Below are 23,592 nucleotides of genomic sequence, written 5' to 3' on the forward strand. Positions count from 1 at the left end.
GTCTCGGGATTCGTTAAATATAAACTGTACAGTTGATTCTGATGTTTGGAAATTGAGTAAACCCTAAAATTGGCTCTATTGAACAAAAGAACTTTTTTTTCTACCAATACAAACCAGAGACATACCTAATTTTTTAATTGGCATTTTTTTATTGGTCATTGCCCGTATATTCCAGCTACCTTAAGTAGTAGAAAACAGAGTGACCATGTTTTGTAATTAACTTTTTATATTTGATGGGTAAAAAAACACGTTGAGAAATCTCTCGTTGCAATAAAACAGCCAAAATTATTTTCCAGTTGTTAATCTGTTAATCTTAAGACAACTTTCGCCTTAACTTAATATGCACTTCCGTGCCACTTGAGTATAGTGTACTTAATTTCAAAACCACAGCTTGGCACGCAATTCATTTAGTTCTTGCGTGTTGCAAGAGCTAATTGAGAATTTGTTCCGTTGGCGCTGTTCCTTCTCCCGAAAACAGATAATAACGTTCTGCTTTGGATTCAGACAGTTCAGCCTTTTCTCAACCAGTTTTATAAATATTCTTTTCAGTTTAGTTCTGTATTAATTTTTTTTGTTAACTCTAAAGAAAAGAAAAAAATCTAAAGATTCTAAAGAAAAGAAAAAGAAAAAAGAACCAAGAAATAAGGTTAGATCAATTAATTTTTGAAATTGTTAATAAATTTTGAGGTCATTGAAAAATCTGGCGTTAATCTAGGAATGGGTAGCAGAGCCACGTAACCGTTCCCAAAAAAAGCAATTTTAAAGTTTCAAATTGCCAACAGTTTACCAGAAGAGTTTTAGAAACTGGCACGGCAAAGATCTGGCATTGTAAAATCTGCACGTGCGTGTTTCACGAAAAAAGAGTCTATTCACTGTTCAAAGAGAATTGTTTTATCAGATGTTGTTGCCTTTTTTCATTATCATTGATCGGAAACAATTCGATTAGCAACGATCGACAAAAGTTGAAAAAAAATCGGCGAGAATCATTTTTGAACATTATGAAACCAATTATCTTTTTTGTGCTCGATATAGTCTATGAGCAGACATTTGACAAGATTTTAATGACCAAAATCAGTTCTGATTATATTTCGGTGTCACCATTACGCAGATTTTTGTCTTTAAGGCAGCCTAGGCCCTGTAATTTTAGATCTGAAAGCCCCGGCATCCACTCTCAATTTTAGTCTCGGTTTGTGTGCTTATAATTAGTATGATTTTAATCTGGACTCCCGATTTGGGATGAAGTCAAAGAATCAGTACCTCGGGTTTTCAGCTCTGATTAAATGTAGCAATAAGACCGCTAATAATTGAGCAAAAAATTGCAGGTTTTTCGATTGTTACTAGTTTGATTTTAAAATGATCCTTAAAAGGGGGTCTTTGAAGTCTACGATTACCCCGCGCGGTCTCTCGCAACTCGCAGTGACGCATCAGCAATTCATTTTCCCAAATACGAGTTGGGATTGCATCCTCCTTGTCAGTTCAAGCAACCAACTTTGCTCTGTTTCAAAAACAACCCCAAGACACAAGTGAAATATGATTACTACGCAGGAGCTCCTGTTGCCAAAATTATGGAAGACAGTAATGGAAAACTAACTAGATGCTTACAAGGTAAACTGGGAAACGCTATTTATTTTGGTTATTACTCCTCAAAGCGTACGCGTTTTCACACTTTGCTCAACTCTTATTTTACATTACCAAATATTTTTGCTTTTAGGATTTATATATTGGGTGGTTTCCCAGGCTGAGGTCCCAAAATGAAATTCGATATCTCCAGACATAGAAGAAAAAAAACATAAGGAATTCTTCAGCCATTCAATTAATAATCAATTGAGATTCATCTCTGAATCGTTCATTGAAAAGAAACTTGAATCGTTCATTGAAAAGAAACTTGAATCGTTCATTGAAAAGAAACGTTCATTGAAAAGAAACTTTTTTGTCAGGCACAATTGTGTCTTGATAACTCTTGCAAATGATATATATTCAGAATGGCCGCAAAAATGTGTTGAAGAAATTAAATATTTTGAATTCTCCATGGCTTGAGTACCGCGGATGTCTTGTCATCACTTGGCCAATATCAATAAATTTTGCGTTTTGTGGAAAAAATCATTTTGAGCATGCAATAAGCCTATCATTTATTTCTCGAATTCGAATTGTTAATCAACTAATGTTATTGAGAGGGATATTTTTGAAAATAATAGTTAACAAGGCGGCTCGTTCATGTGCGTTTGCACATGATGTTCCGATCGAGCTCATCTACATTTTTGACTTAATTGTCAACCAAAAGAAGAAATAACAAAAAAGAAGTTTGAGCTAAAACAATCGTTACACTTATTACAGCGCGAATTAGATCTGACATTAAAGAGACTACGAGACAAAAAAAAACAACCAAAAAAATTAGCAAAAACAAAAATCTCACGGCAAAAACTGAATATCTAAATTTAGAAGCACATAGTAACAACGTCAAAATGCAGTCAGATAAAACCTTAACCACTAAAATTTACTTTCCTCTTACTATACAGCTGATGGAAAGTTTTCTTAATGAGACTATGTTACAATTCAATAAAGAGAATGATCAATAAGGCGGAATTCAAAAATTAAACAACATTTTTTAAACCAAGGAATTTTAAAAGTCTTAAAAATCATTAGCTTTTAACTAAATAATCCTTGATAAATTACTAAAAAACTCTTACAAAACCAAAAAGTTTTGTCTTACAAACTAAGCTTTGGGGTACACTAAGCCATAGAAACGAACTAAAGAAAAACTTTAAAAATAACAAACGGTTAGCGAAAACACAAACCATTGCTACCATTAAAATCATTAGCTATTATCTGAGTATTATGTATTTTTCGTTCAATTCTTATTTTGTACTAATTCAACTGTAGGAAACATACTGAGAGATTAAATAAGTTTATTTGGACCACATTTGTAAACCATTGGGATCTGTTACTACGCGAAGAAGAGAAAAGAAACGCAAAAAATTACCGCTCAAAAAACGTTTATAAAAACGCACCTTGTCCAACAAACAAAGCGTCAGTGGCAAATAATATCAGTAGAAAATTTTTTTTTCAATGTAGGAAATTGGATGTGACCTCTCATTGATGAAAATAAGTTACAATTTGACGAAAAGAACAACAAATACTGAAAAGTTTGAAAAATAATTGAAAATGTATATCATAAACTTTAAGACTAAAGGCTACAAACTGACTGACTGATTCGGTTAACATCCTTAACTCAATCCTTAGTTACAAGATTAAGAGATTTTTCAGCAATTTACGGCTACCTAAAGAACAAAAACAGGCAAAAACAGCAAGCAATTTCGAGAAAAAAATTGTGCGAGAAAAGTGTCAAAGTCATTAAAAAACAAACCAAACTTTTCATTAAAAACGTTTTTATGTTCAATTAATTTTTTAATTGCAATGCGATTCTTTTTTTAACAATATAGTTCAAAAAATCTAATATGAACAAATTCCTTAGAACCACGAAATGGTTGAGAGAACTCTTAGTATCAACGCCATGAATTTCATTAGCTTTCAACGGAATCCACTAAATACGCTAAAGTATGCCTCTTTGGGACAACAAGTTTGTTTGCTGTTCATATTTTGTCAATAAAACCTACCAACAAGTTATTGACAATCAAAACAACAACAAAGACAGGCAAAAACCAAAATTCAGTAGAAAAGTAACAGAAGAAAGTGTTGAAGCAGCTTAAATCATAAGTTCTTCTCTGAAAACTTTATCTTTGAGTCTTTGAACGTCTCCCTAAAACCAATAAAAACAATAGGTAATAGGATAATGTGATAAGATTTTAAAACGATCCGAAAATAAAAAAAAGTACCCAAAAGTTTTTAAAAAATTTATGGAAACTAGTGGCATTAAAATTTTAAAACTAATAGGTAGAAGTAAAAACAGCTGACCAGATTTTTTTTTGGCTGCACTAGAAATAGGAAAAGATCTTGAAAGTACTATGATTGACCTACAGTTCACGAAAAAAGAGTTTAGGATTGGTTTATGTTCAAAAAAATTTTCGAAAAAAATTATTTTCAAAGGCTTAACAGCCATTAAACTCAAAAACTTTCAACGGAGATCAAAAACTACGCTCAAAAAATACACCGTGACAGAAAAAAAATTTTCTCATGCATAAAAAATCAATCAGACATCACACTAAGTCTTGCGACTATGAAAACAACAACAAAAACAGGCGAAAAGCAAAATTCAGTAGAAAAGTGCGAGAAGAGAATGTCGAAGCCATTTAAACCATTAGCTTTTCTCTGAAGACTTTATCTCTCATCCACCGAATGTCGTCTTTAAGTCAATGGGATTAGAATAAAACTTAGATAATTTGTATAACATTTGGATAATAAGATAAGAGTTCAAATGGAACCAATAATACAAATATATCCAAAAGTTTTTTTTAAAAATGTTGAATTCTTTTGTCATTGTACTCATATAATCAATAGTTAGAAGATAAAACCGCTAACGAAATTTATATTAGTTGCAGTAGAAAGCAACCGGGTGCTGTCAATACTGAGACTGACTAACAGTTCACAAAAAACTTAAGATTTGTTTCGAAAAATTATTTTTAAACTCTTAACAGCCATTAAATTTAAAAGATTTCAACGGGAGTAAAAAAAAACGCTCATATATGCTTCAATAGGAGTGTTGGGTTGTTTGTCATTCATAGGCGATCAATAAGACATCACAACAAGTCCTATGACTATGAAAACAACAACAAAATCAGGCAAAAAAAATCAGTAGAAAGGTGCGAGAAGAAAAGGTTGAAGCCAATTGAAACCATAAGTTTTTCTCTGAAAACTTCATCTGTGATCCAATGAACGTTTTTATTAAGCCACTATGAGTTGTCAATATTAGGATATAGTGAGAAGATTTCAAAAGTAACCAATAATACGAAAATATCTGAAAAATTTTATAAAACTTTTTGAAATCTTGTGTCATTGAAGTCATATTACAAAAAGATAAGGATAAAAACCCCAACTAGACCAAATTTGGTTACAGTGGGAATGAAGAGGGTGCTTTAATCACAGAGATTGACTTACAGTTCACGATAATAAGTTTATGATTGGTTAATGATAAAAAAAAAATTCGAAAAACTATCTTTGAAGTCTTAACAGCCATTAGCTGTCCGCTCAAGGCACTAGAAATTTTCACTTAAAACTTATTACGGAACATATTGCACAGTTATTCAATGAGTCCATGCCATAAGACTCCAAAAAATTAGAAAACCTCCAAAAAGAAATTCAAAATGTTAATTAAAATAACGAAAACTCAGAGTCGAAGCAAAAAAACATGAGCAATTCCTTGAAAGCGATTTTTCTTCAGTTGGCTTCATTTGACTGTAAAAGATGTTTGTCATTAACGGAATCTCGATATGAAAAGTGACTTGTCTCTAGGTGACCTAAAAAGCAAAAAAAGTAGAAATTTTTTATTAAAAAAAAGAGCTCTCAAATAGATTTCGAATTTTTTTGATATTGAAGCTCCCTATTAGACCAAAACTAGCCTTTTTTATCGCCTTTAGTCTATCAGGAACACAAAATTTGTTCAATTTTTTTCAAGAAATTTATGTTTGAAATGCTGTTTTTATAGAAAATATCTTAATTTGAAGAAAAATTAAACTAAAAGTGAACAAATATCCCGTGTTCACACAAAACTTCAATCCTCGAAAAAAAACAAAAATCAAAAAAATCCTTTTAATTTTTAATTCTACGCTGGACCAATTTTTAAAGATAAAATTTGTGATGAATATATCGATCGATGAATATATCGATCGGCCAAAATTGACTGAACAAAAAAAAAAACCATTTGAGTATATAGTTTCTCCCCCCCCCACAAGTGGGGTCGGAACAATTAGGGTTTCTTGTATTTTGGTAACTAGATACTGTATCTGCGGGATAGGGATATAATTTTAAGCCACATGATACTAAGTTAGCCTAGTGCCACTCGTTGTTCATGCACAAGCTTCAATCTTAAAACATAGTTTGTAAGAAAAGCCCGACAAAATCGAATATGTATACTCAATTTATCGGATATCGGCAATGTAGTGGTTTCACAAGAAGTTTACTGCAACTCGTTTATTGTCAATACTGATGCAATGCAAAACAAAAAGTCTCTTTATTACACAGTATCGTGTGTTTGTTGAACTCACTGAATAGAATGACAATCAAATTTTCAAAAAAAAGTGGAGAGGTAGATTTAAAGCATACGTCTGGCTTATATTAGCATGATTATTTTCTGGTTTTATAATGAATATTACCACACGGTTGTTATCGCCACCGAGAAAATATCAAAATCCGAGGCAAAGCCGAGGTGTTATGATAACTTCGAGGGCGATAACAATCGTGTGGTAATTTTTTTAATCAACACCTGTTGCGGTCATTTCAAAGTGAACACAGGTTTATCGGTTTTGCATTTTTATTTTTTGGGGACAATTACATTTTACGTGAGTGATAAGGTAAGTAATACTTCTTCGGATCTGTTCTTCGTTTTCTCCTTCCCCCCCCCCCCCCACACACACACACACACACACACAGACACACACACACACACACGCACACACACACGCACACACATACACGCACACACACACACACGCACGCACACACACACGCACACGCACACACACACACACACCACAAACACACCACACACATATACACACACATAGACACGCACACAAACTTAGACAAGCACTTGCACCACACACACCACACACACACACTCAGACACACACACACAAACACTTAGACACACAAACACAGACACACACAAACACACATACACTCACACACACTCGCACGCACCCGCACTACACATACACACACCACACACACACACGCCGCACAGACACCACACACAACACACACACACACACACCACACACGCACCACACAAATAGACACACACATACACACATATACACACACGCAAATACACAGACACACACACAAACACCCATGCGCACGCGCTTGCAACAAACACACACACACAGAGAGACAGGCACGCACACACGCGCGCACACACATACACGCACACACACACGCACGCACGCACACACAAACGCACGCACACACACACACAGACACACATATACACACGCACACAAAAATACACAAGCACTTGCACCACACACACCACACACACACACACTCAGACACACATTCAAACACTTAGACACACAAATACAGACACACACACAAACACACACACACTCACACACACTCGCACGCACCTGCACCACACATACACACACCACACACACACGCCGCACAGACACCACACACACATCACACACACACACACACCACACACGCACCACACAAATAGACACACACATACACACGCACACACACTTACACACGCACTTGCGCCACACACACCACACACACACACACACACTCACACCGGCACACACACAGGGCAAACCACACACTCACCACACACAAACACACCAGACACATAGACACACACATACACACGCACACACACAAAAACAGACACGCACACACATACACGCACACACACGCACGCACGCACGCACACACACACGCACGCACACACACACACAGACACATCACACACACACACACACACCACACACGCACCACACAAATAGACACACATATTCACACACACGTACACACACATACAAAAACACAGACACACACACAAACACCCATAAGCACGCACTTGCACCACACACACACACACACAACACACACATACACCACACACAGAGAGAGAGACACGCATGCACACACGCGCGCACACACATACACGCACACACACGCACGCACGCACGCACGCACACACAAACACACGCACTCGCACGCACGCGCACGCACACACACACATACAGCACACCACACGCACACACCACAAACACACCACACACATAGATACACACATAGAAAGGCACACACACTTACACACGAACTTGCACCACACACATCACTCACACACACACACTCACACACTCGCACACACACACACACACACAGAGCAAACCACACACTCACCACACACAAACACACCACACACATAGACACACACATACACACGCGCACACACTTACACACGCACTTGCACCACGCACACCACACACAAACACACACTCACACATGCATACTCACACTTACACACACAAACACAGACACACACCGAAACACACACACCCACACACGCTCGCACGCACTTGCACCACAAAAACACACACTACACAAACACGCCGCACAGACACCACACACATAGACACACACATACACACGCGCACACACTTACACACGCACTTGCACCACACACACCACACACGCACCACCCACATAGACACAGACACACACACAAACCTCCACACGCACGCACTTGCACCACACACACAAACCACAAGCATACGCCACACGCACATACCACACAGACTGCACAAACGCACCACACACATATACCACACACACACCGCACAGACACCACACACACGTACACCACACAATTGTTTTTTAGACTACAAGTTCATCAAACTGTTTCCATGATTAGACTACGAGTTTATCACCACTCATTTATTGCCCGCCACTGTTTGCTTAGCAACAGTGGCGATAAAAGTGTGTGATGAACTCGTAGTCTAATGCTGAAGTGTTTTCCAATGTCGATTGGCCATTAAAATTTTTTGCAATGGCATTTTATTCATCTGCTATTACCGCAACAGTTGTTGATTAATGAATATTACCACACGGTTGTTATCGTCACCGCGAATTTATCAAACTCCGAGGCAAAGCCGAGGTGTTATGATAACTTCGAGGGCGATAACAACCGTGTGGTAATTTTTTTAATCAACACTTGTTGCGATCATTTCAAAATTGAACACAGTTTTATTGGTTTTTTGCATTTTTATTTTTTGGATAATTACATTTTCTAAAGTAAGTGATATTTCTTGAGATCTGTTCTTCGTTTTGTCATCAGGCGCCCCCCTCCCCCGCTCCCACACACATATACACACACAGGCACACATACACATACAGACACACAAACACGCACATACCCACACTCACTCACGCACACGCATACACACACATACACACGCACACGCACGTACACACACACACACGCACGCGCAAACACACACACGCACACACACACACAACACAAAACACACACCACAAAAAACACACCACACGCTCATCACACACACCACACATACACACACCACGCACACACACAACATACACACCACACACATGCACGCACACGCACGTGCGCGCGCACACACAGAGATACACACACATACGCACGCGCACGCACGCACGCACACACACACCACTCACACAACACAAGTTTTTTTAGACTACAATTTATCAAACTGTTTCCATCATTAGACTACGAGTTTATCGCCACTCTTTTATCGCCACTGTTTTTTTAGTAACAGTGGCGATAAAACACTGAGCTAAACTCGTAGTCTAATGCTGAAGTGTTTTTAATCAACACCTGTTGCGATAACAGCAATTAATTAAACTGCCAGTGTAATTAATTTTAATGCCCGATCGACACTGGAAAAACACTTCAGCATTAGACTACGAGTTTCTCACACTTTTTTCTCGCCACTGTTACTGAGTAAACAGTGGCGAGAAAAGAGTGAGAGAAACTCGTAGTCTAATGCTGAATTGTTTTTAATCAACACCTCTTGCGATAACAGCAGTTAACTGCCAGTGTAATTAATTTTAATGCCCGATCGACACTGGAAAAAACTTCAGCATTAGACTAAGAGTTTCTCAGATTTTTTTCTCGCCACTGTTACTGAGTAAACAGTGGCGAGAAAAGAGTGTGAGAAACTCGTAGTCTAATGCTGAAGTGTTTTTAATCAACACCTCTTGCGATAACAGCAGTTAACTGCCAGTGTAATCAATTTTAATGCCCGATCGACACTGGAAAAACACTTCAGCATTAGACTAAGGGTTTCTCAATTTTTTTCTCGCCACTGTTACTGAGTAAACAGTGGCTAGAAAAGAGTGTGAGAAACTCGAAGTCTAATGCTGAAGTGTTTTTAATCAACACCTCTTGCAATAACAGCAGTTAACTGCCAGTGTAATCAATTTTAATGCCCGATCGACACTGGAAAAACACTTCAGCATTAGACTAAGAGTTTCTCACATTTTTTTCTCGCCACTGTTACTGAGTAAACAGTGGCGAGAAAAGAGTGTGAGAAACTCGTAGTCTAAAGCTGAAGTGTTTTTAATCAACACCTCTTGCGATAACAGCAGTTAACTGCCAGTGTAATTAATTTTAATGCCCGATCGACACTGGAAAAAAACTTCAGCATTAGACTAAGAGTTTCTCAGATTTTTTTTCTCGCCACTGTTACTGAGTAAACAGTGGCGAGAAAAGAGTGTGAGAAACTCGTAGTCTAATGCTGAAGTGTTTTTAATCAACACCTCTTGCGATAACAGCAGTTAACTGCCAGTGTAATTAACTTTAATGCCCGATCGACACTGGAAAAACACTTCAGCATTAGACTAAGAGTTTCTCAATTTTTTTCTCGCCACTGTTACTGAGTAAACAGTGTCTAGAAAAGAGTGTGAGAAACTTGTAGTCTAATGCTGAAGTGTTTTTAATCAACACCTCTTGCGATAACAGCAGTTAACTGCCAGTGTAATTAATTTTAATGCCCGATCGACACTGGAAAAACACTTCAGCATTAGACTAAGAGTTTCTCAATTTTTTTCTAGCCACTGTTACTGAGTAAACAGTGGCTAGAAAAGAGTGTGAGAAACTCGTAGTCTAATGCTGAAGTGTTTTTAATCAACACCTCTTGCGATAACAGCAGTTAACTGCCAGTGTAATCAATTTTAATGCCCGATCGACACTGGAAAAACACTTCAGCATTAGACTAAGAGTTTCTCACATTTTTTTCTCGCCACTGTTACTGAGTAAACAGTGGCGAGAAAAGAGTGTGAGAAACTCGTAGTCTAATGCTGAAGTGTTTTTAATCAACACTTCTTGCAATAACAGCAGTTAACTGCCAGTGTAATTAATTTTAATGCCCGATCGACACTGGAAAAACACTTCAGCATTAGACAAAGAGTTTCTCAATTTTTTTCTCGCCACTGTTACTGAGTAAACAGTGGCTTGAAAAGAGTGTGAGAAACTCGTAGTCTAATGCTGAAGTGTTTTTAATCAACACCTCTTGCGATAACAGCAGTTAACTGCCAGTGTAATTAATTTTAATGCCCGATCGACACTGGAAAAAAACTTCAGCATTAGACTAAGAGTTTCTCAGATTTTTTTTCTCGCCACTGTTACTGAGTAAACAGTGGCGAGAAAAGAGTGTGAGAAACTCGTAGTCTAATGCTGAAGTGTTTTTAATCAACACCTCTTGCGATAACAGCAGTTAACTGCCAGTGTAATTAATTTTAATGCCCGATCGACACTGGAAAAACACTTCAGCATTAGACTAAGAGTTTCTCGATTTTTTTCTCGCCACTGTTACTGAGTAAACAGTGGCTAGAAAAGAGTGTGAGAAACTCGTAGTCTAATGCTGAAGTGTTTTTAATCAACACCTCTTGCGATAACAGCAGTTAACTGCCAGTGTAATCAATTTTAATGCCCGATCGACACTGGAAAAACACTTCAGCATTAGACTAAGAGTTTCTCACATTTTTTTCTCGCCACTGTTACTGAGTAAACAGTGGCGAGAAAAGAGTGTGAGAAACTCGAAGTCTAATGCTGAAGTGTTTTTAATCAACACCTCTTGCAATAACAGCAGTTAACTGCCAGTGTAATTAATTTTAATGCCCGATCGACACTGGAAAAACACTTCAGCATTAGACAAAGAGTTTCTCAATTTTTTTCTCGCCACTGTTACTGAGTAAACAGTGGCTTGAAAAGAGTGTGAGAAACTCGTAGTCTAATGCTGAAGTGTTTTTAATCAACACCTCTTGCGATAACAGCAGTTAACTGCCAGTGTAATCAATTTTAATGCCCGATCGACACTGGAAAAACACTTCAGCATTAGACTAAGAGTTTCTCACATTTTTTTCTCTCCACTGTTACTGAGTAAACAGTGGCGAGAAAAGAGTGTGAGAAACTCGTAGTCTAATGCTGAAGTGTTTTTAATCAACACCTCTTGCGATAACAGCAGTTAACTGCCAGTGTAATTAATTTTAATGCCCGATCGACACTGGAAAAACACTTCAGCATTAGACTAAGAGTTTCTCAATTTTTTTCTCGCCACTGTTACTGAGTAAACAGTGGCTAGAAAAGAGTGTGAGAAACTCGTAGTCTAATGCTGAAGTGTTTTTAATCAACACCTCTTGCGATAACAGCAGTTAACTGCCAGTGTAATTAATTTTAATGCCCGATCGACACTGGAAAAACACTTCAGCATTAGACTAAGAGTTTCTCAATTTTTTTCTCGCCACTGTTACTGAGTAAACAGTGGCTAGAAAAGAGTGTGAAAAACTCGTAGTCTAATGCTGAAGTGTTTTTAATCAACACCTCTTGCGATAACAGCAGTTAACTGCCAGTGTAATCAATTTTAATGCCCGATCGACACTGGAAAAACACTTCAGCATTAGACTAAGAGTTTCTCACATTTTTTTCTCGCCACTGTTACTGAGTAAACAGTGGCGAGAAAAGAGTGTGAGAAACTCGTATTCTAAAGCTGAAGTGTTTTTAATCAACACCTCTTGCGATAACAGCAGTTAACTGCCAGTGTAATTAATTTTAATGCCCGATCGACACTGGAAAAAAACTTCAGCATTAGACTAAGAGTTTCTCAGATTTTTTTTCTCGCCACTGTTACTGAGTAAACAGTGGCGAGAAAAGAGTGTGAGAAACTCGTAGTCTAATGCTGAAGTGTTTTTAATCAACACCTCTTGCGATAACAGCAGTTAACTGCCAGTGTAATTAATTTTAATGCCCGATCGACACTGGAAAAACACTTCAGCATTAGACTAAGAGTTTCTCGATTTTTTTCTCGCCACTGTTACTGAGTAAACAGTGGCTAGAAAAGAGTGTGAGAAACTCGTAGTCTAATGCTGAAGTGTTTTTAATCAACACCTCTTGCGATAACAGCAGTTAACTGCCAGTGTAATCAATTTTAATGCCCGATCGACACTGGAAAAACACTTCAGCATTAGACTAAGAGTTTCTCACACTCTTTTCTAGCCACTGTTTACTCAGTAACAGTGGCGAGAAAAAAATCGAGAAACTCGTAGTCTAATGCTGAAGTGTTTTTAATCAACACCTCTTGCGATAACAGCAGTTAACTGCCAGTGTAATTAATTTTAATGCCCGATCGACACTGGAAAAACACTTCAGCATTAGACTAAGAGTTTCTCAATTTTTTTCTCGCCACTGTTACTGAGTAAACAGTGGCTAGAAAAGAGTGTGAGAAACTCGTAGTCTAATGCTGAAGTGTTTTTAATCAACACCTCTTGCGATAACAGCAGTTAACTGCCAGTGTAATTAATTTTAATGCCCGATCGACACTGGAAAAACACTTCAGCATTAGACTAAGAGTTTCTCAATTTTTTTCTCGCCACTGTTACTGAGTAAACAGTGGCTAGAAAAGAGTGTGAGAAACTCGTAGTCTAATGCTGAAGTGTTTTTAATCAACACCTCTTGCGATAACAGCAGTTAACTGCCAGTGTAATCAATTTTAATGCCCAATCGACACTGGAAAAACACTTCAGCATTAGACTAAGAGTTTCTCACATTTTTTTCTCGCCACTGTTACTGAGTAAACAGTGGCGAGAAAAGAGTGTGAGAAACTCGTAGTCTAAAGCTGAAGTGTTTTTAATCAACACCTCTTGCGATAACAGCAGTTAACTGCCAGTGTAATTAATTTTAATGCCCGATCGACACTGGAAAAAAACTTCAGCATTAGACTAAGAGTTTCTCAGATTTTTTTTCTCGCCACTGTTACTGAGTAAACAGTGGCGAGAAAAGAGTGTGAGAAACTCGTAGTCTAATGCTGAAGTGTTTTTAATCAACACCTCTTGCGATAACAGCAGTTAACTGCCAGTGTAATTAATTTTAATGCCCGATCGACACTGGAAAAACACTTCAGCATTAGACTAAGAGTTTCTCGATTTTTTTCTCGCCACTGTTACTGAGTAAACAGTGGCTAGAAAAGAGTGTGAGAAACTCGTAGTCTAATGCTGAAGTGTTTTTAATCAACACCTCTTGCGATAACAGCAGTTAACTGCCAGTGTAATCAATTTTAATGCCCGATCGACACTGGAAAAACACTTCAGCATTAGACTAAGAGTTTCTCGATTTTTTTCTCGCCACTGTTACTGAGTAAACAGTGGCTAGAAAAGAGTGTGAGAAACTCGTAGTCTAATGCTGAAGTGTTTTTAATCAACACCTCTTGCGATAACAGCAGTTAACTGCCAGTGTAGTTAATTTTAATGCCCGATCGACACTGGAAAAACACTTCAGCATTAGACTAAGAGTTTCTCAATTTTTTTCTCGCCACTGTTACTGAGTAAACAGTGGCTAGAAAAGAGTGTGAAAAACTCGTAGTCTAATGCTGAAGTGTTTTTAATCAACACCTCTTGCGATAACAGCAGTTAACTGCCAGTGTAATCAATTTTAATGCCCGATCGACACTGGAAAAACACTTCAGCATTAGACTAAGAGTTTCTCACATTTTTTTCTCGCCACTGTTACTGAGTAAACAGTGGCGAGAAAAGAGTGTGAGAAACTCGTAGTCTAAAGCTGAAGTGTTTTTAATTAACACCTCTTGCGATAACAGCAGTTAACTGCCAGTGTAATTAATTTTAATGCCCGATCGACACTGGAAAAAAACTTCAGCATTAGACTAAGAGTTTCTCGATTTTTTTCTCGCCACTGTTACTGAGTAAACAGTGGCTAGAAAGGAGTGTGAGAAACTCGTAGTCTAATGCTGAAGTGTTTTTAATCAACACCTCTTGCGATAACAGCAGTTAACTGCCAGTGTAATCAATTTTAATGCCCGATCGACACTGGAAAAACACTTCAGCATTAGACTAAGAGTTTCTCAATTTTTTTCTAGCCACTGTTACTGAGTAAACAGTGGCTAGAAAAGAGTGTGAGAAACTCGTAGTCTAATGCTGAAGTGTTTTTAATCAACACCTCTTGCGATAACAGCAGTTAACTGCCAGTGTAATCAATTTTAATGCCCGATCGACACTGGAAAAACACTTCAGCATTAGACTAAGAGTTTCTCACATTTTTTTCTCGCCACTGTTACTGAGTAAACAGTGGCGAGAAAAGAGTGTGAGAAACTCGTAGTCTAATGCTGAAGTGTTTTTAATCAACACCTCTTGCGATAACAGCAGTTAACTGCCAGTGTAATTAATTTTAATGCCCGATCGACACTGGAAAAACACTTCAGCATTAGACTAAGAGTTTCTCAATTTTTCTCTCGCCACTGTTACTGAGTAAACAGTGGCTAGAAAAGAGTGTGAGAAACTCGTAGTCTAATGCTGAAGTGTTTTTAATCAACACCTCTTGCGATAACAGCAGTTAACTGCCAGTGTAATTAATTTTAATGCCCGATCGACACTGGAAAAACACTTCAGCATTAGACTAAGAGTTTCTCAATTTTTTTCTCGCCACTGTTACTGAGTAAACAGTGGCTAGAAAAGAGTGTGAAAAACTCGTAGTCTAATGCTGAAGTGTTTTTAATCAACACCTCTTGCGATAACAGCAGTTAACTGCCAGTGTAATCAATTTTAATGCCCGATCGACACTGGAAAAACACTTCAGCATTAGACTAAGAGTTTCTCACATTTTTTTCTCGCCACTGTTACTGAGTAAACAGTGGCGAGAAAAGAGTGTGAGAAACTCGTAGTCTAAAGCTGAAGTGTTTTTAATCAACACCTCTTGCGATAACAGCAGTTAACTGCCAGTGTAATTAATTTTAATGCCCGATCGACACTGGAAAAAAACTTCAGCATTAGACTAAGAGTTTCTCACATTTTTTTCTCGCCACTGTTACTGAGTAAACAGTGGCGAGAAAAGAGTGTGAGAAACTCGTAGTCTAAAGCTGAAGTGTTTTTAATCAACACCTCTTGCGATAACAGCAGTTAACTGCCAGTGTAATTAATTTTAATGCCCGATCGACACTGGAAAAAAACTTCAGCATTAGACTAAGAGTTTCTCAATTTTTTTCTAGCCACTGTTACTGAGTAAACAGTGGCTAGAAAAGAGTGTGAGAAACTCGTAGTCTAATGCTGAAGTGTTTTTAATCAACACCTCTTGCGATAACAGCAGTTAACTGCCAGTGTAATCAATTTTAATGCCCGATCGACACTGGAAAAACACTTCAGCATTAGACTAAGAGTTTCTCAATTTTTTTCTAGCCACTGTTACTGAGTAAACAGTGGCTAGAAAAGAGTGTGAGAAACTCGTAGTCTAATGCTGAAGTGTTTTTAATCAACACCTCTTGCGATAACAGCAGTTAACTGCCAGTGTAATCAATTTAAATGCCCGATCGACACTGGAAAAACACTTCAGCATTAGACTAAGAGTTTCTCACATTTTTTTCTCGCCACTGTTACTGAGTAAACAGTGGCGAGAAAAGAGTGTGAGAAACTCGTAGTCTAATGCTGAAGTGTTTTTAATCAACACCTCTTGCAATAACAGCAGTTAACTGCCAGTGTAATTAATTTTAATGCCCGATCGACACTGGAAAAACACTTCAGCATTAGACTAAGAGTTTCTCAATTTTTTTCTCGCCACTGTTACTGAGTAAACAGTGGCTAGAAAAGAGTGTGAGAAACTCGTAGTCTAATGCTGAAGTGTTTTTAATCAACACCTCTTGCGATAACAGCAGTTAACTGCCAGTGTAATCAATTTTAATGCCCGATCGACACTGGAAAAACACTTCAGCATTAGACTAAGAGTTTCTCACATTTTTTTCTCGCCACTGTTACTGAGTAAACAGTGGCGAGAAAAGAGTGTGAGAAACTCGTAGTCTAATGCTGAAGTGTTTTCAATCAACACCTCTTGCAATAACAGCAGTTAACTGCCAGTGTAATTAATTTTAATGCCCGATCGACACTGGAAAAACACTTCAGCATTAGACTAAGAGTTTCTCAATTTTTTTCTCGCCACTGTTACTGAGTAAACAGTGGCGAGAAAAGAGTGTGAGAAACTCGTAGTCTAATGCTGAAGTGTTTTTAATCAACACCTCTTGCAATAACAGCAGTTAACTGCCAGTGTAATTAATTTTAATGCCCGATCGACACTGGAAAAACACTTCAGCATTAGACTAAGAGTTTCTCGATTTTTTTCTCGCCACTGTTACTGAGTAAACAGTGGCTAGAAAAGAGTGTGAGAAACTCGTAGTCTAATGCTGAAGTGTTTTTAATCAACACCTCTTGCGATAACAGCAGTTAACTGCCAGTGTAATCAATTTTAATGCCCGATCGACACTGGAAAAACACTTCAGCATTAGACTAAGAGTTTCTCAATTTTTTTCTAGCCACTGTTACTGAGTAAACAGTGGCTAGAAAAGAGTGTGAGAAACTCGTAGTCTAATGCTGAAGTGTTTTTAATCAACACCTCTTGCGATAACAGCAGTTAACTGCCAGTGTAATCAATTTTAATGCCCGATCGACACTGGAAAAACACTTCAGCATTAGACTAAGAGTTTCTCACATTTTTTTCTCGCCACTGTTACTGAGTAAACAGTGGCGAGAAAAGAGTGTGAGAAACTCGTAGTCTAATGCTGAAGTGTTTTTAATCAACACCTCTTGCGATAACAGCAGTTAACTGCCAGTGTAATTAATTTTAATGCCCGATCGACACTGGAAAAACACTTCAGCTTTAGACTAAGAGTTTCTCAATTTTTTTCTCGCCACTGTTACTGAGTAAACAGTGGCTAGAAAAGAGTGTGAGAAACTCGTAGTCTAATGCTGAAGTGTTTTTAATCAACACCTCTTGCGATAACAGCAGTTAACTGCCAGTGTAATTAATTTTAATGCCCGATCGACACTGGAAAAACACTTCAGCATTAGACTAAGAGTTTCTCAATTTTTTTCTCGCCACTGTTACTGAGTAAACAGTAGCGAGAAAAGAGTGTGAGAAACTCGTAGTCTAATGCTGAAGTGTTTTTAATCAACACCTCTTGCGATAACAGCAGTTAACTGCCAGTGTAATTAATTTTAATGCCCGATCGACACTGGAAAAAAACTTCAGCATTAGACTAAGAGTTTCTCAGATTTTTTTTCTCGCCACTGTTACTGAGTAAACAGTGGCGAGAAAAGAGTGTGAGAAACTCGTAGTCTAATCCTGAAGTGTTTTTAATCAACACCTCTTGCGATAACAGCAGTTAACTGCCAGTGTAATTAATTTTAATGCCCGATCGACACTGGAAAAACACTTCAGCATTAGACTAAGAGTTTCTCGATTTTTTTCTCGCCACTGTTACTGAGTAAACAGTGGCTAGAAAAGAGTGTGAGAAACTCGTAGTCTAATGCTGAAGTGTTTTTAATCAACACCTCTTGCGATAACAGCAGTTAACTGCCAGTGTAATCAATTTTAATGCCCGATCGACACTGGAAAAACACTTCAGCATTAGACTAAGAGTTTCTCACATTTTTTTTCGCCACTGTTACTGAGTAAACAGTGGCGAGAAAAGAGTGTGAGAAACTCGTAGTCTAATGCTGAAGTGTTTTTAATCAACACCTCTTGCGATAACAGCAGTTAACTGCCAGTGTAATTAATTTTAATGCCCGATCGACACTGGAAAAACACTTCAGCTTTAGACTAAGAGTTTCTCAATTTTTTTCTCGCCACTGTTACTGAGTAAACAGTGGCTAGAAAAGAGTGTGAGAAACTCGTAGTCTAATGCTGAAGTGTTTTTAATCAACACCTCTTGCGATAACAGCAGTTAACTGCCAGTGTAATTAATTTTAATGCCCGATCGACACTGGAAAAACACTTCAGCATTAGACTAAGAGTTTCTCAATTTTTTTCTCGCCACTGTTACTGAGTAAACAGTAGCGAGAAAAGAGTGTGAGAAACTCGTAGTCTAATGCTGAAGTGTTTTTAATCAACACCTCTTGCGATAACAGCAGTTAACTGCCAGTGTAATTAATTTTAATGCCCGATCGACACTGGAAAAAAACTTCAGCATTAGACTAAGAGTTTCTCAGATTTTTTTTCTCGCCACTGTTACTGAGTAAACAGTGGCGAGAAAAGAGTGTGAGAAACTCGTAGTCTAATGCTGAAGTGTTTTTAATCAACACCTCTTGCGATAACAGCAGTTAACTGCCAGTGTAATTAATTTTTATGCCCGATCGACACTGGAAAAACACTTCAGCATTAGACTAAGAGTTTCTCGATTTTTTTCTCGCCACTGTTACTGAGTAAACAGTGGCTAGAAAAGAGTGTGAGAAACTCGTAGTCTAATGCTGAAGTGTTTTTAATCAACACCTCTTGCGATAACAGCAGTTAACTGCCAGTGTAATCAATTTTAATGCCCGATCGACCCTGGAAAAACACTTCAGCATTAGACTAAGAGTTTCTCACATTTTTTTCTCGCCACTGTTACTGATTAAACAGTGGCGAGAAAAGAGTGTGAGAAACTCTTAGTCTAATGCTGAAGTGTTTTTAATCAACACCTCTTGCGATAACAGCAGTTAACTGCCAGTGTAACTAATTTTAATGCCCGATCGACACTGGAAAAACACTTCAGCATTAGACTAAGAGTTTCTCACATTTTTTTCTTGCCACTGTTACTGAGTAAACATGGCGAGAAAAGAGTGTGAGAAACTCGTAGTCTAATGCTGAAGTGTTTTTAATCAACACCTCTTGCGATGACAGCAGTTAACTGCCAGTGTAACTAATTTTAATGCCCGATCGACACTGGAAAAACACTTCAGCATTAGACTAAGAGTTTCCCACATTTTTTTCTCGCCACTGTTACTGAGTAAACACTGGCGAGAAAAGAGTGTGAGAAACTCGTAGTCTAATGATGGAAACTGTTTGATAAACTTGTAGTCTAAAAAACGTGTGTGGTGTATGTGGTGCGTGTTGTGTGTGTGTGGTGTGCTGGTGAGTGTGTTATCTGTGGTGTGTGTGTATGCGTACGTGTGTGCGTGTAATTGTGTAAGGGGGTGTGTTTGTGTGGTGTGTGTGTGTGTGTGGTGTGTGTGGGTGGTGTGTGTGAGTATGGTGTGTGTGGTGTGCTGGTGAGTGTGTGGTGTGTTATCTGTGATGTGTAAGTGTGTGTGTGTGTGTTTGGGTGTGTGTGTGTGCGTGCTTGTGCATGTGAGTGCGTGCGCGTGTGTGTGTGTGAGTTTGTTTGTTTGTGTGTGTGTGTGTGTGTGTGTGTGTGTGGGTGCGTGCGTACGTGTGTGAGTGCGTGAGCGTGCGTGTGTGTGTCTCTGTGTGTGTGTTTGTGTGTGTGTGTGTAAGTGTGTGTGTATGTCTGTGTGTGTGCGTGTGTACGTGTGTGCGTGCGTGAACGTGCGCGTGTGTCTCTGTGTTTGTAAGTGTGTGTGTGTTTGTGTGTGTGTGTGTGCGTGTGCGTGCGTACTTGGCTGCATGTGTGCATGTGTACGTGTGTTCGTGCGTGAGCGTGCGTGTGTGTCTCTTTGTGTGTGTTTGTTCGTGTGTGCGTGTGTGTGTGTGTTTGTAGGTGTGTGCGTGTGTGCGTGTGTGTGTGTGTGTGTGTGTGTGTGTGTGTGTGTGTGTGGGTGTGTGTGTGTATGTGTGTGGGAGAGGGGAGGGGTAGGGTATATGAGAACAAAACGAATAACAGATGCAAAGAAATATGACATACCTTTGAAAGTGTAATTGTCCACAAAAATAAAAATGAGAAACCAGTGAAACTTTGTTCAATTTTGAAATGATCGCAGCAGGTGTTGATTAAAAAAGTTATCACACGGTTGTTATCGCCCTCGAAGTTATCATAACACTTCTCCTCGGAGTTTGATAACTTCTCGGTGGCGATAACAACCGTGTGGTAATGTTCATTCCAGTGTCGCTCGGGCATTAAAGGTTATTACAATGGTACTTTATTTAACTGCTATTATCGCAACAGGTGTTATTTAAATTGTGTGTTTAAGGTGTTAAGGTGATTAAATTGTTTTTGACTTGGAAACGACATTAAGTAATATTCTTGGAGATAGCGGTAGGAGCATAACAGTTTTCATAGTAACTTGGTTAAAATTTTGAGCGGAAGTTTCAAACTTGTACTTTCCGCATTTTTCACCTCGGAATAGGCGAAGACCAAATATTGAACACTATCACATCTCAAAATCAAACATCATTTTAAATGGGCCTTTAATATGTGCTGTCTGAAACAGTAATTTTATATCGGCGACTTGCTCAATTTTTTGATCCAGATAACGTGTTTCTCAAATACCTTTTTTCAACATGAAAATTTTTTTACTCCAACTGTTGGAGTTCGTGAAACCAACTTGCCATTTGAGCTGAAAATGGGTGTTTTTTCAGTTTTTATCCACTGAACTATAGAAGTGCTACACTATCATTCGGTCCTACTGGTTTTGAAGATGAACAAAATAGGAAAAGATTTTCTTAAATAAAAACGATTTTAGGTTATCATCATCGGGGCTTCAATTCATTTTTGTATCGGAATTTTCAAAAAGTTTTGATTGAACAGTAAATTTTTATATGAAAGCTATGTTTTGTTTCAAAATCTATGTTATCATTATTGATTGAAATCTGACCCCAAAAACTGCGCTTTGTTTTTGTTTTTTTTCTCGAAGGTTTGAGCATTTAGAGGGGAAGTTGCTTAAAAATTGCGAAAAGTTCATGTTAATTTATTTCTAGAGACTATTTGATCTTTAGAAGAACAGGAGTGAGCTCAGTTTGAGATAAATCATTCAAAATAGCTTGTAAAATCGAGTTGGTCTGCAAAAATCAAAATTTATGCTTCTCGGTAGCTCCAAGACATTTGTGGCGCTTGTTTTATGAATATCAAAAATAATCAATGCTTTAAAAAACCCAAACTTTGAAGAATTATTTTTTTAACAAGCATCCAACAAAATTTAAATATCTGGTCGCCGTTAAATTCCCTTTTCCTACAACTGCCATTTTTTACACCATGTTTTCCCACTTCACAGAAGTTTTGTTACAAATTTTATCGCACGGGAGCAAGAGAGGGATATAATCTATACCCGGCCCAAGAGTTTTACCTAAAAATAACGACGGGAAAAGAAGCTGAAAAAGTTTAAAATTCAATAGCTTTTTCAGCTGTTTCTTTGTTTATGCAACATCAAACACAACCTATTTTCAGACAGCTTCAAATAATCGAAATTGTACATTTTTTTAGGAATGCTAGTCGACCGAATCAACCAAGAACTCTACGCTGTAAACCTCACACATAGCAAATACAAGCAATGGCTCGTAGCCATGAGCGGCGGTAAGGTTCAGGTGGGCTATGATCCGTACACCAGGCGTTCGAACCCCACTGGGAACTATCTCTCAAATGGCAAGCAAGTGACCACGGATTCTAGTGCCACCACAGTGAAAGAAACAACTACTGATCCTAGAGCGACTACAGAAATCTTCATAAATGAAACTCGTGTGAATGTCACGATTGCTTATGAGTTGGACAAAATAGTTTCAGAAAAAAATGTCGTTTTGCTCGCAATTTTTGTGTTCATACTGCTGATATTACTCCTACTATGTTGTATATGTACAGAAATAATGCGCTGTATAGCGTCTGTATTGCGCTAAGTTGTCAAGGGTGCTATCGCAATGCAGAATTCATATGAGAATTGGTGTGATGTTATCGAAAAAGCTTCCTTCTGTAGAAAAAAAACCATTTATGGCAGCTGTTTCTTAACATCAGTTTTAAAAAAGCTGGCCAAACAAAGTAAGTGACCAGAAATAGGCACTGATTTCTGTTTAATTCTTCTTAATCACAACAACCTGTGTCAATTCCTTAGATTATGTCTTCCATAAAATCATTCAGGTCGAAGTGCACACAATGTCGTGATCAAGAGCGCGAGTAACAAGATTTTTAAAACTTTGAATTGAATATATTGAATTTAAAATTGCCTAAAAGTACAAAAATTCACAGGTATTTATGGTCTCTATCAGTATGAAAGTTTACAGAACTGTCTAGATATAGATCAATTGATAATGGTTGATTTACCACATAAGTATGAACAAGTTTTTTTCCTTTTCGTATATGGCAAGTACTAGTGCAATTTTTTGCACTTTAGACATTGCCTTCCTAACCTGAGAACATATCATTGGTATCTATAGGGAAGTTAATCGAATTGGTTTATGGTCATCGCTGATGGTTGGAAGGTCGAATTAGCCGCTCACATTCATGGTTTATGTACACTGATAAACTTGTAGTATGAACGAATTTGAAGCAACAATTTTGTCTTTTTCGAGTTCTCTCGCTGGATGGATGGACTTTTCATTCGTTTGCGTATCATGAAGGTAGCTTTAATAACTGGTGATCTGCTCGTTAGTTTGAAGAAGACTAGTTCACACAGATGAGATCCAGTGACTGATGGAAGTCTCACTTTCCGTCCTAGCAGTAGCTCCACAAGAGTTTGCCCCGCGTCTTGGAAGTTTTGGGATGTGTCATCGAAGCCCGTTGTAGGAAAACGCTA

The 23,592-nt window shown here is 38.0% G+C and overlaps 1 protein-coding gene across 1 annotated transcript in view; it reads left to right on the plus strand.

Moving 5' to 3' along the window:
• LOC142348639 (uncharacterized) overlaps nucleotides 1-22,782 on the plus strand; it is a 50,310-nt gene extending 27,528 nt beyond the window's left edge. The window contains exons 3-4 of the mRNA XM_075400054.1: nucleotides 1,363-1,605; nucleotides 22,293-22,782. Coding sequence (XP_075256169.1) covers nucleotides 1,363-1,605; nucleotides 22,293-22,699 — 650 coding nt within the window. The 3' untranslated portion in view covers nucleotides 22,700-22,782. The remainder of the gene's footprint in view (nucleotides 1-1,362; nucleotides 1,606-22,292) is intronic.
• The last annotated feature ends 810 nt before the right edge of the window (nucleotides 22,783-23,592 follow it).

The sequence above is a fragment of the Convolutriloba macropyga genome, chromosome 10 (genome assembly GCF_964194025.1).
Source record: "Convolutriloba macropyga chromosome 10, txConMacr16.3, whole genome shotgun sequence".
In the NCBI taxonomy this organism is placed as follows: domain Eukaryota; kingdom Metazoa; phylum Xenacoelomorpha; order Acoela; family Convolutidae; genus Convolutriloba; species Convolutriloba macropyga.